This window comes from Chelonia mydas, chromosome 14 (genome assembly GCF_015237465.2).
Source record: "Chelonia mydas isolate rCheMyd1 chromosome 14, rCheMyd1.pri.v2, whole genome shotgun sequence".
NCBI classification, from domain to species: domain Eukaryota; kingdom Metazoa; phylum Chordata; order Testudines; family Cheloniidae; genus Chelonia; species Chelonia mydas.
In genome coordinates, this window is record NC_051254.2 from 33797620 (window position 1) to 33811316 (window position 13697).

Below are 13697 nucleotides of genomic sequence, written 5' to 3' on the forward strand. Positions count from 1 at the left end.
TCCTCATGGTACAAACTTTGCCTTGTCCTTGAACGCTATGCTGCCACCACCAAGCGTGTTACACAAAGAACAGGGAAAGAGCCCACTTGGAGACGTCTTCTCCCAAAATATCCCCCCAAACCCTACACCCCCTTTCCTGGGGAAGGCTTGACAAAAATCCTCAGCAATTTGTACAGGTGAACACAGATCCAAACCGTTGGATCTTAAGAACAATGAAAAAGCAATCCGGTTCTTAAAAGAAGAATTTTAATTAAAGAAAAAATAAAAGAATCACCTCTGTAAAAATCAGGATGGTAAATACCTTACAGGGTAATCAGATTCAAAACATAGAGAATCCCTCTAGGCAAAACCTTAAGTTACAAAAAGACACAAAAACAGGAATATCCATTCCATTCAGCACAACTTATTTTCTCAGCCATTTAAACAAAACAGAATCTAATGCTTATCTAGCTAGATTACTTACTAAGTTCTAAGACTCCATTCCTTTTCTGTTCCCGGAAAAAGCATCACACAGACAGAGAGAACCTTTGTTTCTCCTCCCCCCTCCAGCTTTGAAGGTATCTTGTCTCCTCACTGGTCATTTTGGTCAGGTGCCAGCGAGGTTATCCTAACTTCTTAACCCTTTACAGGTGAAAGGGTTTGTCCTCTAGCCAGGAGGGGTTTAAAAGGTGTTTACCCTTCCCTTTATATTTATGACAGAGACCATGTCAAAAACTTTGCTAATGTCAAGGAATAACATGTCCACTGCTTTCCCCTCATCCACAGAGCCAGTTATCTCATCATAGAAGGCAATTAGATTAGTCAGCCATGACTTGCCCTTGGTGAATCCATGCTGACTGTTTCTGATCACTTTCCTCTCCTCTAAGTGCTTTAGAATTGATTCCTTGAGAACCTGCTCCACGATTTTTCCAGGGACTGAGGTGAGGCTGACTGGCCTGTAGTTCTCCGGATCCTCCTTCTTCCCTTTTTTAAAGATGGGAATGTAGGCGTTGTGTGTGTTTTTATAATGTAGGTGTTGTATGTGTCTGGGTGTATCTCTCACCCTACAAGGGATGGATGCTCAGCATTCCAACTGCATCCATTTACCCTGCACCCTCTCCCTGAGCACAATCTCCCCCCATTGTCTGAACTTCGATCAGTCACCAGTTCAAGTTTCCCACCAGCCCAGTAGTACCCACCAATGGCATCTGATATTGGTCTGAAAAAGAACAGGGTCATGGGTTTTTAAAAGGTCTATGCACCTCCATTTCTCCCAGGGCTGTGACTCTGCAAAAGCATGACAAGAAACCAATGGAAGCGAATAGAAACGTGACCTTGTACTTTAGTAGGCTTTGATACTGACCCCAAATCACCCCATGTTATGTCAATTTCATTGTAACCTAAGGAAACAGATCAGCTAACATTGTCAAAAGCTGCATTTCCTCCAAGTTTTCATCAGGGCCACCTTGACCTCTTTATTTCTCAGGCTGTAGATGATGGGATTGACCAGGGGAGTCAGGACAGTGTAGAAGACAGAGATAACTTTCTTGAAGTCACTCAGTGTGTTGGTCGTTGGGAACATATAGACAGTTATCAGAGTTCCATAAAAAATGGTCACCACAATGAGGTGGGAAGAGCAGGTGGAAAAGGCCTTTTGCCTCCCGGTGGTGGAAGGGATTCTCAGGATGGTCGCAATGATGCAGATGTAGGACATCAAGGTAAATAGGAATGGGAGCAGTGAGAAAATCAAGATGAGTGTGAAAGCCAACATTTCCATCAGGTGAGGATCATTACAGGAGAGATTTATCAGGGGGATAAGATCGCAAAAGAAATGGTTAATATCATTGAGGCCACAGAAAGTTAACTGTGATACTGAGAACGTTGTTATGCCATTACCTAGGAAGCCACCTATCCAAGAAGCACCTGCGAGCTGGATCCAGGCCCTGCCACTCATACGGGCTGCATAGTGCATTGGATTGCATATCGCTAAATACCGATCATAAGACATCACCGATAAGAGAAGGCATTCTGTACCTGCCAGAGAACCAAAGAAATAATATTGTGTGAGACACCCACTAAATGAAACAGTCCTGTCCTCAGTCAGGAGACTGGCCAGCATCCTGGGCAGGAGGGTCGAAGTGTAGAAGGTCTCCAAGCAGGACAAGTTTCCCAGGAAGAAGTACATGGGGGTGTGAAGGTGCTGATGAGTCACAACTAAGGTCACGATGAGGATGTTCCCGGCCATGGTTGCAATGTAGATCACGAGAAATAGCAGGAAAAGAAGGATTTGCAGTTCAGGGAGAGTCCCAAATCCCAAGAGGATGAATTCTGTGATGGACGTTTGATTTCCCTGTTCCGGGCTCACCATGAGGCATGAGGAAGAAATTAACTCTGTGATATAAATGAACAACATTCACTCAATAAATGTCAGCATTGTTTTTGTCTCCCTCTTCTGGCTACCGAAAAAATAGCTGAGTTAAGAATAGAAGACGGGTGGGGAAATGCCATCTCTCTTGATCCCTGGGACAGATTTCAGATCTGAGCAGACTGCCGGTTAAACAAAATGTGAATCTCTCTGGAAACCTGTGTAGTACCTTGACAGATGGTACCAAGCACTCAGGTGCTATGGTGTTGGGGCTCAGACACCACCGCACAGAAACACAGATAGAGGAAACAGATTAGGTAGGTATCGGTCCAAGTAGTAACAGATATCACTGCCTGATGTCTAAAAGCAGAAAAAGTAGGCTGGAGTTCCACGGCTGAAATGGGTCAGAATTTTATATTTGAGGGGAAGCCGCAACACAGAAAGAAACCAAGCAAATAGGGCTGGGAGTTGCAATGGGTGGGCAGCCAACTGCAAGTTAATTGCAGGGAAAATTGGCAGCCTAACTCTATTAGCGCCCTTTGAAAAGGTTCTGCTAAACAGACAGAAACACCTGTCCTTCGCTAGGACAATAGTTCATAGTCCTGCAGTAGGACGCTCCACATACGGAGACTCAGACAGGTGACCATCTTGTGCAAGGAAGAATGAAATTTGAAAAACCCTGCAGTGAGCCCCCAGGGTTGGAAATGTTCCTGCTGGTCATACAGTTACCCAATCTCCTTTTAAAGCGAGAATCCTCCCATTTTGCTAAAAAAATTACCCTCTCTTGCATAAATGATTTCTATTGGAAATTTTTAAGAAATGTTATATTGTCATATTAGTAGAGCAGGTTTCAGAGTAACAGCCGTGTTAGTCTGTATTCGTAAAAAGAAAAGGAGTACTTGTGGCACCTTAGAGACTAACCAATTTATTTGAGCATGAGCTTTCGTGAGCTACAGCTCACTTCATCGGATGCCTCCGATGGCATCCGATGAAGTGAGCTGTAGCTCACGAAAGCTCATGCTCAAATAAATTGGTTAGTCAAATAAATTGGTTAGTCTCTAAGGTGCCACAAGTACTCCTTTTCATATTAGTAGAGCAGTGAGGAACCCAAATTTCCATTTCATGGGTAATTCCATGATTTCAGATGATGGTTTTCATGCCAATTTTGACTTTTTTAAAATGCATTTATCATTAATTTTATTTCTAGATTATTTTTATTTTAGATTACTTGGTTTTTTATTGTTATTGCATTTTATTTGTACATTTTAAAATATTGAAATTTTATTTTATTTCATTTATAAAACAATATCTAACAACATTTTTTTCCCAAACAAAATTTTGTAGAAATAAATTGGTTTCCATGTAACATTTTGATCTTGATGAATTGGTATTTTCTGATGGAAAATATTCCAAGAGACATTTTTATTAGCTCTACATTTTATTCTTCTTTTCTTTACATTTGGTTAAAAATATTAATTCTCTCTCTCTTTCTGTGGCTGTCTTATCTGCCATTTTTTCAGATCTGCCAAATTGGAGACAATTGTTTATTTCAGAAGATGGAGAAAGCTACTAGGGGTGAGACTGTTGTAGATTTGATTTTGACAAATACAGAGGAACTGGTTGAGAATTTGAAAGCGGAAGGCAGCTGGGGTAAAAGTGATCATGAAATGACAGAGTTCATGATTCTAAGTAAAGGTAGGAGGGAAACAATACAAGAAAGATAATAGATCTCAAGAAAGGAGATGTTAGCGAACTCAGGGAGTGGGTAGGTAAGATCCCATGGGAAACAAGTTTAAGGGGAAAAACAGTTTAAGACAGTTGGCAATTTTTCAAAGATACATTATTAATGGCACAAGAGCAAACTATCCTACTATGTAGAAAAGATAGGAAGTCTGGCAAGAGACCACCCTGGCTTAACCACGAGAGCTTGAATGATCTGAAACTCAAAAAAGAGTCCTACCAAAAGTGGAAACTAGGTCAAATGACAAAGGATGAATATAAACAAATAACACAAGTATGTAGGGACAAAATGAGAAAGGCCAAAGAACAAAACGAGATTAAACTGTCTGGAGACATAAAAGGTAACAGGAAAACATTCTTCAAATACACTAGAAGTGAGAGGAAGACCAAGGACAGGGCAGGCCCGTTACTCACTGTGTGTGGCGGGGGAACAATAACAGAAAATGCGGAAATGGCAGAAGTGCTAAATGACGTTTTTGTTTCTGTTTTCACAAAAAAGTTTAGGAGCAACTGGACATCTAACATAGTGAACACTGGTGAAAATGAGGTAGGATCTGAGGCTAAAATAGGGAAAGAACAAGTGAAAAATTACTTAGACAAGTTAGATGTCTTCAGGTCACCAGGGTCTCATGAAATACATCCTAGCATATTCAAGGAGCTGACTGAGGAGATATCTGGGCCCTTAGCAATGAGATTTGAAAAGTCAAGGAAGACGGAAGAGATTCCGGAGGACTGGAAAAGGGAAAATATAGTGCCAACCTCTAAAAAGGGGAATAAGTACAAACTGGGGAACTACAGACCAGTCATCTTAACTTCAGTACCCGGAAACATATTGAAGCAAATAATTAAGCAACCAATTTGCAAACACCTAGAAGATAATGATGTGATAAGTAACAGTCAGCATGTATTTGTCAAGAACAAATCATGTCAAACCAACCTGATAGCTTTTGTTGACAGGATAACAAGCCTTGTGGATGGAGGGAAGGGGTAGATTTGGTATATGTTAACTTTTAAAAAGGCATCTTACAACTAGGAAAATACAACCTAGATGGAGCTACTATAAGGTGGATGCATAACTGGTTGGAAAACAGTTCCCAGAGAGTAGTTATGAGTGGTTCACAGTCAAGCTGGAAGGGCATCACAAGTGGGATGCTGCAGAGATTGGTTCAGGGTCTGGTTTTGTTCAATATCTTCATCAGTGATTTAGATAATGGCATAGAGAGTACACTTATAAAGTTTGCCGATGATACCAAGCTGGGAGGGGTTGCAAGTGCTTTGGAGGATAGAATTTAAATTCAAAATGATCTGGACAATCTGGAGAAATGGTCTGAAGTAAATAGGATGAAATTCAAGAAGGACAAATGCAAAGTACTCCACTTAGGAAGGAACAGTCAGTTGCACACATACACAATGGGAAAGGACTGCCTAGGAAGGAGCACAGTGGAAAGGGATCTGGGGTCATAGTGGATCACAAGCTAAATATGAGTCAACAGTGTAAGACTGTTGCAAAAAAAGCAAACATCATTCTGTGATATATTAGCAGGAGTGTTGTAAGCAAGACACGAGAAATAATTCTTCTGCTCTACTCCACGTTGATTAGGCCTCAGCTGGAGTATTGTGTCAGTTCTGGGCGCCACATATCAGAAAAGATGTGGACAAATTGGAGAAAGTCCAGGGAAGAGCAACAAATATGATGAAAGGTCAAGAAAGCATGACCTATGAGGGAAGACTGAAAAAAATGGGTTTGTTTAGTCTAGAGAAGAGAAGACTGAGAGGGGACATGATAACAGGTTTCAAGTACATAAAAGGTTGTTACAAGGAGGAGGGAGAAAAATTGTTCTTCTTAACCTCTGAGGATAGGACAAGCAGCAATAGGTTTAAATTGCAGCAAGGGCGTTTAGGTTGGACATCAGGAAAAACTTCCTAACTGTCAGGGTAGTTGAGCATTGGAATAAATTGCTAGGGAGGAAATTCCATCATTGGAGATTTTTAAGAACAGGTTAGACAAACATCTTTCAGGGATCGTCTAGATAATACTAAGTCCTCCCTTGAATGCAGGGGAGTAGACTAGAAGACCTCTTGAGGTCCCTTCCAGACCTATGATTCTATGATGACTGTCTCTCTTGCCATTACTGATCCTCATAAGGACAAGGTGGTTGAGGTCATATCTTTTATTAGACTCATTTATTAATCCTTATTAACTGCTAAGAAAGGACCTGATCCCTGCACAGAGTTATGCACAGAGTTAATTTTACACCTCAGGAATAATTCTGTTCAGTCTGAGCTTCTGTCACGGACATCAAAGATAAAATTTCCACTGACTTCAAAGATGGGACACTTTGATTTCAATGGAATTTGGACAGCTAATGCTCTGAGCCTTCTTTCAAATTTATAGCTCGACTCAGCAGGATTCGGTTTCAATTGATAGATGTGGGTAAATGTCTGAAACCAACAACAGAATATATCAGTGACAGGCGGCATTAGCACAGCCTCTCCTATGCCATGCTCCAGCAGGGATGGGTGTCACCGGCCCCTCAGACATGCAGGGAGCCTTGTGCCCCCAGCTCTCACAGCACGGTGACACCCATCCCTGCAGGTGCAAGGTGCAGGACAGGCTGTGGTCCTGGAGGGAAAGAACCCAGAGACACAGCCTGGTCTGCGAGGAGGAGGATGAGTCCCTGGCAGTGGGGAAGGCCACCCTGCTGCTGGATGGCTTCTACCCATACATGGAGCCTTTCAACTCGGGGGTGACCTCTGCTATGGCCCAGGGCTCATAGTTCTCCTCCTCCTCGCAGCCCTGGCCACAGATCTCTGCGCTGCTGGGTCAGAGCAGTCGCCTTCCCTGCACCTTACACCACAGTGTCTTGGACCCCTCGGCCATGTAGGTAGCCACCTGTACCTCTGTTGTCACTGCTGGGAGTCCCCCGCAACTCCATTGCCCTAACCCTGACCCCAACCCTAACCCACCACTGAATTTCCTGCCACCAAAATAGTTAAAAATACAAAGAAACTTAAAAATACAAAACAATGTTTGTTGAAATTGTACAAATAAAATCAAATTCTGCCAAGCCTGTATATAGCCAGTGTCTGCTCTCTTAGCACTGAGCACAGCAGCAAATATCAGCTCTGTTGTACCTACATCATCTCACTAACCCTTCCAATGCTCCAGCAAGGTCTGTGCCAGAAAGAAAAGTACAATCTTGTGTGTAGCATGGAGGAAAGCTTCAAGTGGAATGAAGGATGCTCCAGTGTTTGAAGAGCTCACTGTGGACTTGGCAGATGTTGCTTCAATTCCCTCCTTTGTCAAACGACTTCTGTGACTGTCAGGCCAAATTTCCAAAGGCCGGTAGTTACCTAAAAATGTGGATTGATGCCTGAGTAGGTGTGGTACCTAACGCCCACTAGGACTGTCTCTGTATCTTTAGGTGCCAAACCTCCTCTGTAAATCTGTCCCTCTGTGCATCAGGTCCCCATCCGGAAAGCAGGGATAACAGCACCTCACAGGGGTGGTGGGAGGATAGATACATTCAGTACAGTGAGGTGCCCAGATACCATGGTGATGGGGGCCAGATAAGGAGCTAAGATAGCAGTGACCTGGCAGGTCGTTTCTTTGTCCAAATTCAGTCATTTTGCTTTGGGTTGGGACTTTAAGAGAGATCATTGCCCAGTTCCCCTTGGATTCCCCTGGAATCAGTTATCTAACAAACTTATGTTTCTTCCAAAACCTTGAGCTGAAAGGAGTAGGAAGGAAAAGGTTGATTTACCTCTAAGGCGAGTCTATCAGCAGCTGGAGTCTCTGTTGTCACCTCCTCACTTAGCATATCAGGGACCAGGATCCAGGTTATTCAGTCCATCTTCTCTCCCCACCTCATTGATGTACTTCCATGTTCCCAGTAAATAGAATGTCATATCCCAGAACAGCTACTGAGGTGCCATTGTCATGTCAAGTAACGTGCCCTGTGCCTCATACTCTCTGCCAAGTGGGGAAGGTCTTTTCTGATTCATTATATATCCTTCTGTGGGAAGGTGCTGTCTCCCAAGGCACATCTGTTCTGGGGAACATAACAAGCAAGGAAAAGTTTGTCTAAAAATAAACCAAACACTATGTCAGTAGAGACAAACTTCTAATCTCAAAGGCAAAGTCCTGGAGAGGGAAGAAACTTCTAATGCTAAAACAAATCTCTCTCTTTATTGGGTGAATGCTACGCTGACTGTCAAGAAATAACGCATTAACCCTAGAAATAAAATTTACACCTGAGATTTACAGAGCCACTTAAGTGATTTAGACACTGAGTTCCCATCCAGTTCCCTTAGAAAGTTTTTAAAATCTCAGCAGAGCATTAGCTGATCTTTCATTTTCTGCAATAAAACCTCCTGTTGCCCTTCATTGCAAGCACACGTGTACCCAGTCCCCATCCAATAAGCTCATTCAATCTGTTTAGGTAACAGTTTAAAAGGAGTCTAAGTGATTTAGGAGCCTACATCCCATTTTCCAAAGTGTCTTAGTTACGAAGGCTTACCAGCCTAAATCTCACTGAAAGGCAATGGGATTTAGGCTCCTATGTCACTTTTCAAGTTTGCTGAAGATTTTTTGAAAATGTTACCCTTATCTCAATGGCTACTGGTCAGTCATTTCTAAAATGAGACATGCTGGCTGCTACTCAAATAAAATGCAGATGCAACAAGGTGTTTTACACATTTAGGTTGAGATTTTCAAAGGCTGGTAACGTACACAATAAACACCCAAATCCCACAGAATTGCTATGAGAGTTTGGCACCTAACTACATTAAGCTTCTTCAAAAAGCCCAGACCATGGAAGCATGGAGGTTACAGACCCGGGATTATAAAGTGCAAATAGTTTGTTCCCAAAACCCTGACAAGTTTCAGGGTTACACTGATCTTCAGTGCCACAGCAGTTGTACAAATTAGATCATCTTGTACCAGAACTGTAGGCCTCTAATTGGTCTGTTGGAATGTTTGATAAGCAACTGAACAGTACAGATTCCGTCCTATAGAAGACAGTGTTATATGTTGACACTAGCTGTCAAGGTTCCTTCCCCACTCTGAACTCTAGGGTACAGATGTGGGGACCTGCATGAAAACCTCCTAAGCTTACTTTTACCAGCTTAGGTTAAAACTTCCCCAAGGTACAAACTATTTTACCCTTTGCCCTTGGACTTCCACTGCCACCACCAAACTTTATCTGGGTTCCCGAGAAAATGTCGTTTGGAAACGTCTTTCCCCCCAAAATCCTCCCAACCCTTGCACCTCACTTCCTGGGGAAGGTGTGGTAAAAATCCTCACCAATTTGCATAGGTGACCACAGAACCCAAACCCTTGGATCTTAGAACAATGAAAAAAGCATTCAGTTCTTGCAAAGAAACATTTTAATAGAAGAACCAGTAAAAAGAATCACCTCTGTAAAATCAGGATGGTAGATACCTTACAGGGTAATTTCATTCAAAACATAGAGAATCCCTCTAGGCAAAACCTTAAGTGACAAAAAAGACACACAGACAGAAATATTCATTCTATTCAGCACAGCTATTTTCTCAGCCATTTAAAGAAATCATAATCTAACACATACCCAGCTAGATTACTTACTAAATTCTAAGACTCCATTCCTGTTCTGTCCCCGGCAAAAGCATCACCCAGACAGACCCAGACCCTTTGTTTTTCTCCCTCCTCCCAGCTTTTGAAAGTATCTTGTCTCCTCATTGGTCATTTTGGTCAGGTGCCAGCGAGGTTACCTTTAGCTTCTTAACCCTTTCCAGGTGAAAGGATTTTTCCTCTGGACAGGAGGGATTTTAAAGGTGATTACCCTTCCCTTTATATTTATGACACTAGCCAATTCATGGTCCTATCTGGGTACAGTCAATATAATCATTTCAGTTATGTGTATTGCAATATACTCTGCAACTTGACTACAAAACTTTGCTTCTTGTCCTGAAGGAAAGGTTTGTTCCAGCCTTTACAGAAGAATACAAATATGCACTTATTTCTGAAAGCAAAACAAACTAGCAGATTGTTATTCCCAGTCCTCTCCTAGCATAATTTGCTCCCTAACCATGTCATAAGGTCTCAGTCCAATGTATCACCAGTGTGAATAATTGTGTGTCCACAAAGCTTTGTTGTTCATAATGCCCAAATGTGGAACATTTGTGGCTCACATCATTGTATTTTGGAAAAAAGAGGTTTCTTTTTTTGTTTTGTTTTTTAAATAATCTCCGGCAAAACTATTGCAGACAGCGAGGAAATCCCATTGCCTAACACTTTGAAGGATACATGTCTAAACGGAAAATTGGCTCTAACACAGGGATGGACCAGAATCTTCACACACTGTGGCTTAAATTTTTAATTCCAAGATTATTGACTCTAAATGACTTAAGCAATATTTTTAACTGAAGTCATGGATTTAACAATTACTGACTATTTGCCATTCCATATGAACAGCTGCCATCTAGAGATCATTAGAAAGGATGCATAAAACATGTGTCACATTAACCTTGACTTTCCCTAATGCCCATTTTCCAGTATAGCCACCCCTTTCCCAGCCTTCACCCTCTGCTATCCCTAGTATCCATGATACAGCAGAGCTGCCCCTTTCCCATCCCTCACTCTCTGCTGCCCGCAGTGCCCCTTTGCCCAGGGTATATTCTGCTTGTGCAGCTGGCACTGAAGCCGATACCACCATTTTCTCGCTTCTATTTTTAGCGAGCTAGCTAGAGTACAGCTAGAGTGGCTACGTCTACAGAAGTTGCCATTCACCACCACCCCCCCACCCCCGGCTGCAGCGTAGATGCACCGCAAGTGTCTAAACTGTGAATTAGTCACTCTGGCCTCTCTTTCCATCAGTCGGCTGCTTTTAACTTGGTAGATTAGAACAGATTATCAGCATTCCATTGTAATGCAGAAACAAACTAGGGAAATATAGGCTAGATGGAGGTACTGTAAGGTGGGTGCATAACTGGTTGGAAAACCTTTCCCAGAGAGTAATCATCAAGGGAGTACCCCCAGATCTCTTTCCACAGTACTTCTTCCTAGGCAGTCATTTCCCATTTTGCATGTGTGCAAATGATTGTTCCTTCCTAAGTGGAGTACTTTGCATTTGTCTTTATTGAATTTCATCCTATTTACTTCAGACCATTTCTCCAGTTTGTCCAGATCATTTTAATCCTATCCTCCAAAGCACTTGCAACCCCTCCCAGCTTGGTATTGTCCACAAACTTTATAAGTGTACTCTCTATGCCATTATCTAAATCATTGATGAAGATATTGAACAGAACGGGACCCAGAACCGATCCTTGTGGGACCCCCACCCGTTATCCCCTTTCCAGCATGACTGTGGACCACTGATAACTACTCTTTGAGAATGGTTTTCCAACCAGTTATGCACCCACCTTATAGTATCTCCATCTAGGTTTCAGAGTAGCAGCCGTGTTAGTCTGTATTAGCAAAAAGAAAAGGAGTTCTTGTGGCACCTTAGAGACTAAAAAATTTATTTGAGCGTAAGCTTTCGTGAGCTAAGGCTCACTTCCATCTAGGTTGTCTTTCCCTAGTTTGTTTATGAAAAGGTCATGTGAAATGATACCAAAAGCCTTACTAAAGTCAAAATATACCACATCTACCACTTCCCCCCATCCACAAGGCTTGTTACCCTGTCAACAAAAGCTATCAGGTTGGTTTGACATGATTTGTACTTGACAAATCCATGCTGTCTGTTACTTATCACCTTATTATCTTCTAGATGTTTGCAAATTGGTTGCTTAATTATTTGCTCCATTATGTTTCCGGGTACTGAAGTTAAGCTGACTGGTCTGCAATTCCCCAGTTGTCCTTATTTCCCTTTTTATAGATGGGCACTATATGGGCATCCTGTGTTCTGTGGCACAGGTTAGAGGGTTTCCTTTTGCTTTTCTACTCTTTTTGAAGGAATCCTGGGGCTAAAATACACTGTAAGGAACACAATTTAATTATACAATTTCCTAACATTAGCATTCCATGGTGATGTTTCAACTTCATATTTGTATAATGAAGGAATCATGTAGTTTTATGTGTTTGTGTGTTTATATAAGTCTCTCACCGTACAAGGAATGGATGCTCAGCATTCCAAGTGAGGCCATTATCTCTGCACCCTCTCACTGAGCACAATCGCCCCTTATTGCCTGAACTTAGAGCAGCCACAAGTTCCAATCTCCCACCAGCTCGGTAGTACTCACCTGTGGTATCTTACATAGACCTCTTAAAACCTGTGACCCCATTTTTTTAGGACCTATCTGTCTCCACTTTCTCCTATGGCTGTGACTCTGTAAGAGTATGACAGGAAGCCTAATGAGCTAATGGAAACACGAACTTGAACTATACCAGGCTTCAGTTCAGGCCGTAAACCAGCCTATGGTATGTCTATTTTATTTTAACCTATGGAAATTGATGGGTTAGTGTCGTCCAAACATGAATTTACTACTAGCTTTCCTCAGGGCATCCTTGACCTCTTTGTTTCTCAGGCTGTAGATGAGGGGATTGACCAGGGGAGTCAGGATAGTGTAGACGACAGAGACAACTTTCTTGAAGTCTCTCAGTGTGTTGATTGTTGGGAACATATAGGCAAACAGTAGAGTTCCATAATACATGGTCACCACAATGAGGTGGGAGGAGCAGGTGGAAAATGCCTTTTGCCTCCCATTGGTGGAAGGGATTCTCAGGATGGTCACAATGATGCAGATGTAGGACATCAAGGTAATTAAGAATGAGAATAAGAATGACCAGTGAGAAAATCAAGCTGAGTGTGAAAGCCAACATTTCCATCAGGTGAGGATCATTACAGGAGAGATTTATCAGGGGGATAGGATCACAAAAGAAATGGTCAATACCATTGGGGCCACAGAAAGATAACTGGGATATCGGCACTGTTATTATGCCAATACATAGGAAGCCACCTATCCAAGAGCCACCTACAAACTGGAGGCAAGACCTGCCACTCATATGGGCTGCATAGTGCATTGGATTGCATATTGCTAAATACCGATCATATGACTTCACCGATAAGAGAAGGCATTCTGTAGCAACCAGAGAAGAAAAAAAATAATATTGTGTGAGACACCGACTATATGAAATAGTTTTGTTCCCACTCAAGAGACCGTCCAGCATGCTGGGCAGGATGGTTGAAGTGTAGCAGGTCTCCAGGCAGGACAAGTTCCCAAGGAAGAAGTACATGGGATTGTGAAGGTGACGATAAACCACAATAAGCACCACAATGAGGATGTTCCCAGCCATGGTTGCAATGTAGATCACTAGAAACAGCAGGAAAAGAAGGATTTGCAGTTCAGGGAGAGTGCCGAATCCCAGGAGGATGAATTCTGCAATGGACGTTTGATTTCCCTGTTCTGGATTCATCATAGGTTGTGTCTACAGGAAAGAAATTCACTCTGGGATATAAATGAAGAACATTCACTCAATAAAACGTTAGCATTGTTTTCCCTGTAAAGCAATCTGGCAAGTGTTCCTGACAGCTCATTGCTAAGATTTCTGCCAAAACACTAGAGTTTTCAGGTGCCCCTGGACTCACGGTGAAATTATCCTCCCCGCCACCACCAAAATTGGAAATGGTGCCCC

The 13697-nt window shown here is 42.3% G+C and overlaps 2 protein-coding genes across 2 annotated transcripts; both read right to left on the reverse strand.

Moving 5' to 3' along the window:
- Positions 1-1405: 1405 nt before the first annotated feature.
- On the reverse strand, positions 1406-2467 carry LOC119567663 (olfactory receptor 1020-like). The gene has a single exon (XM_037914453.1). It carries the CDS (start codon positions 2390-2392, stop codon positions 1406-1408), a length of 987 nt encoding a protein of 328 aa, XP_037770381.1. The 5' UTR covers positions 2393-2467.
- A 10053-nt stretch (positions 2468-12520) lies between these two features.
- LOC102929972 (olfactory receptor 6F1-like) lies at positions 12521-13481 on the reverse strand. Its single transcript, XM_027819535.3, is given in 2 exon segments — positions 12521-12835; positions 12837-13481. Coding segments are annotated over 2 exon segments (960 nt in total).
- Between the last annotated feature and the right edge of the window lie 216 nt (positions 13482-13697).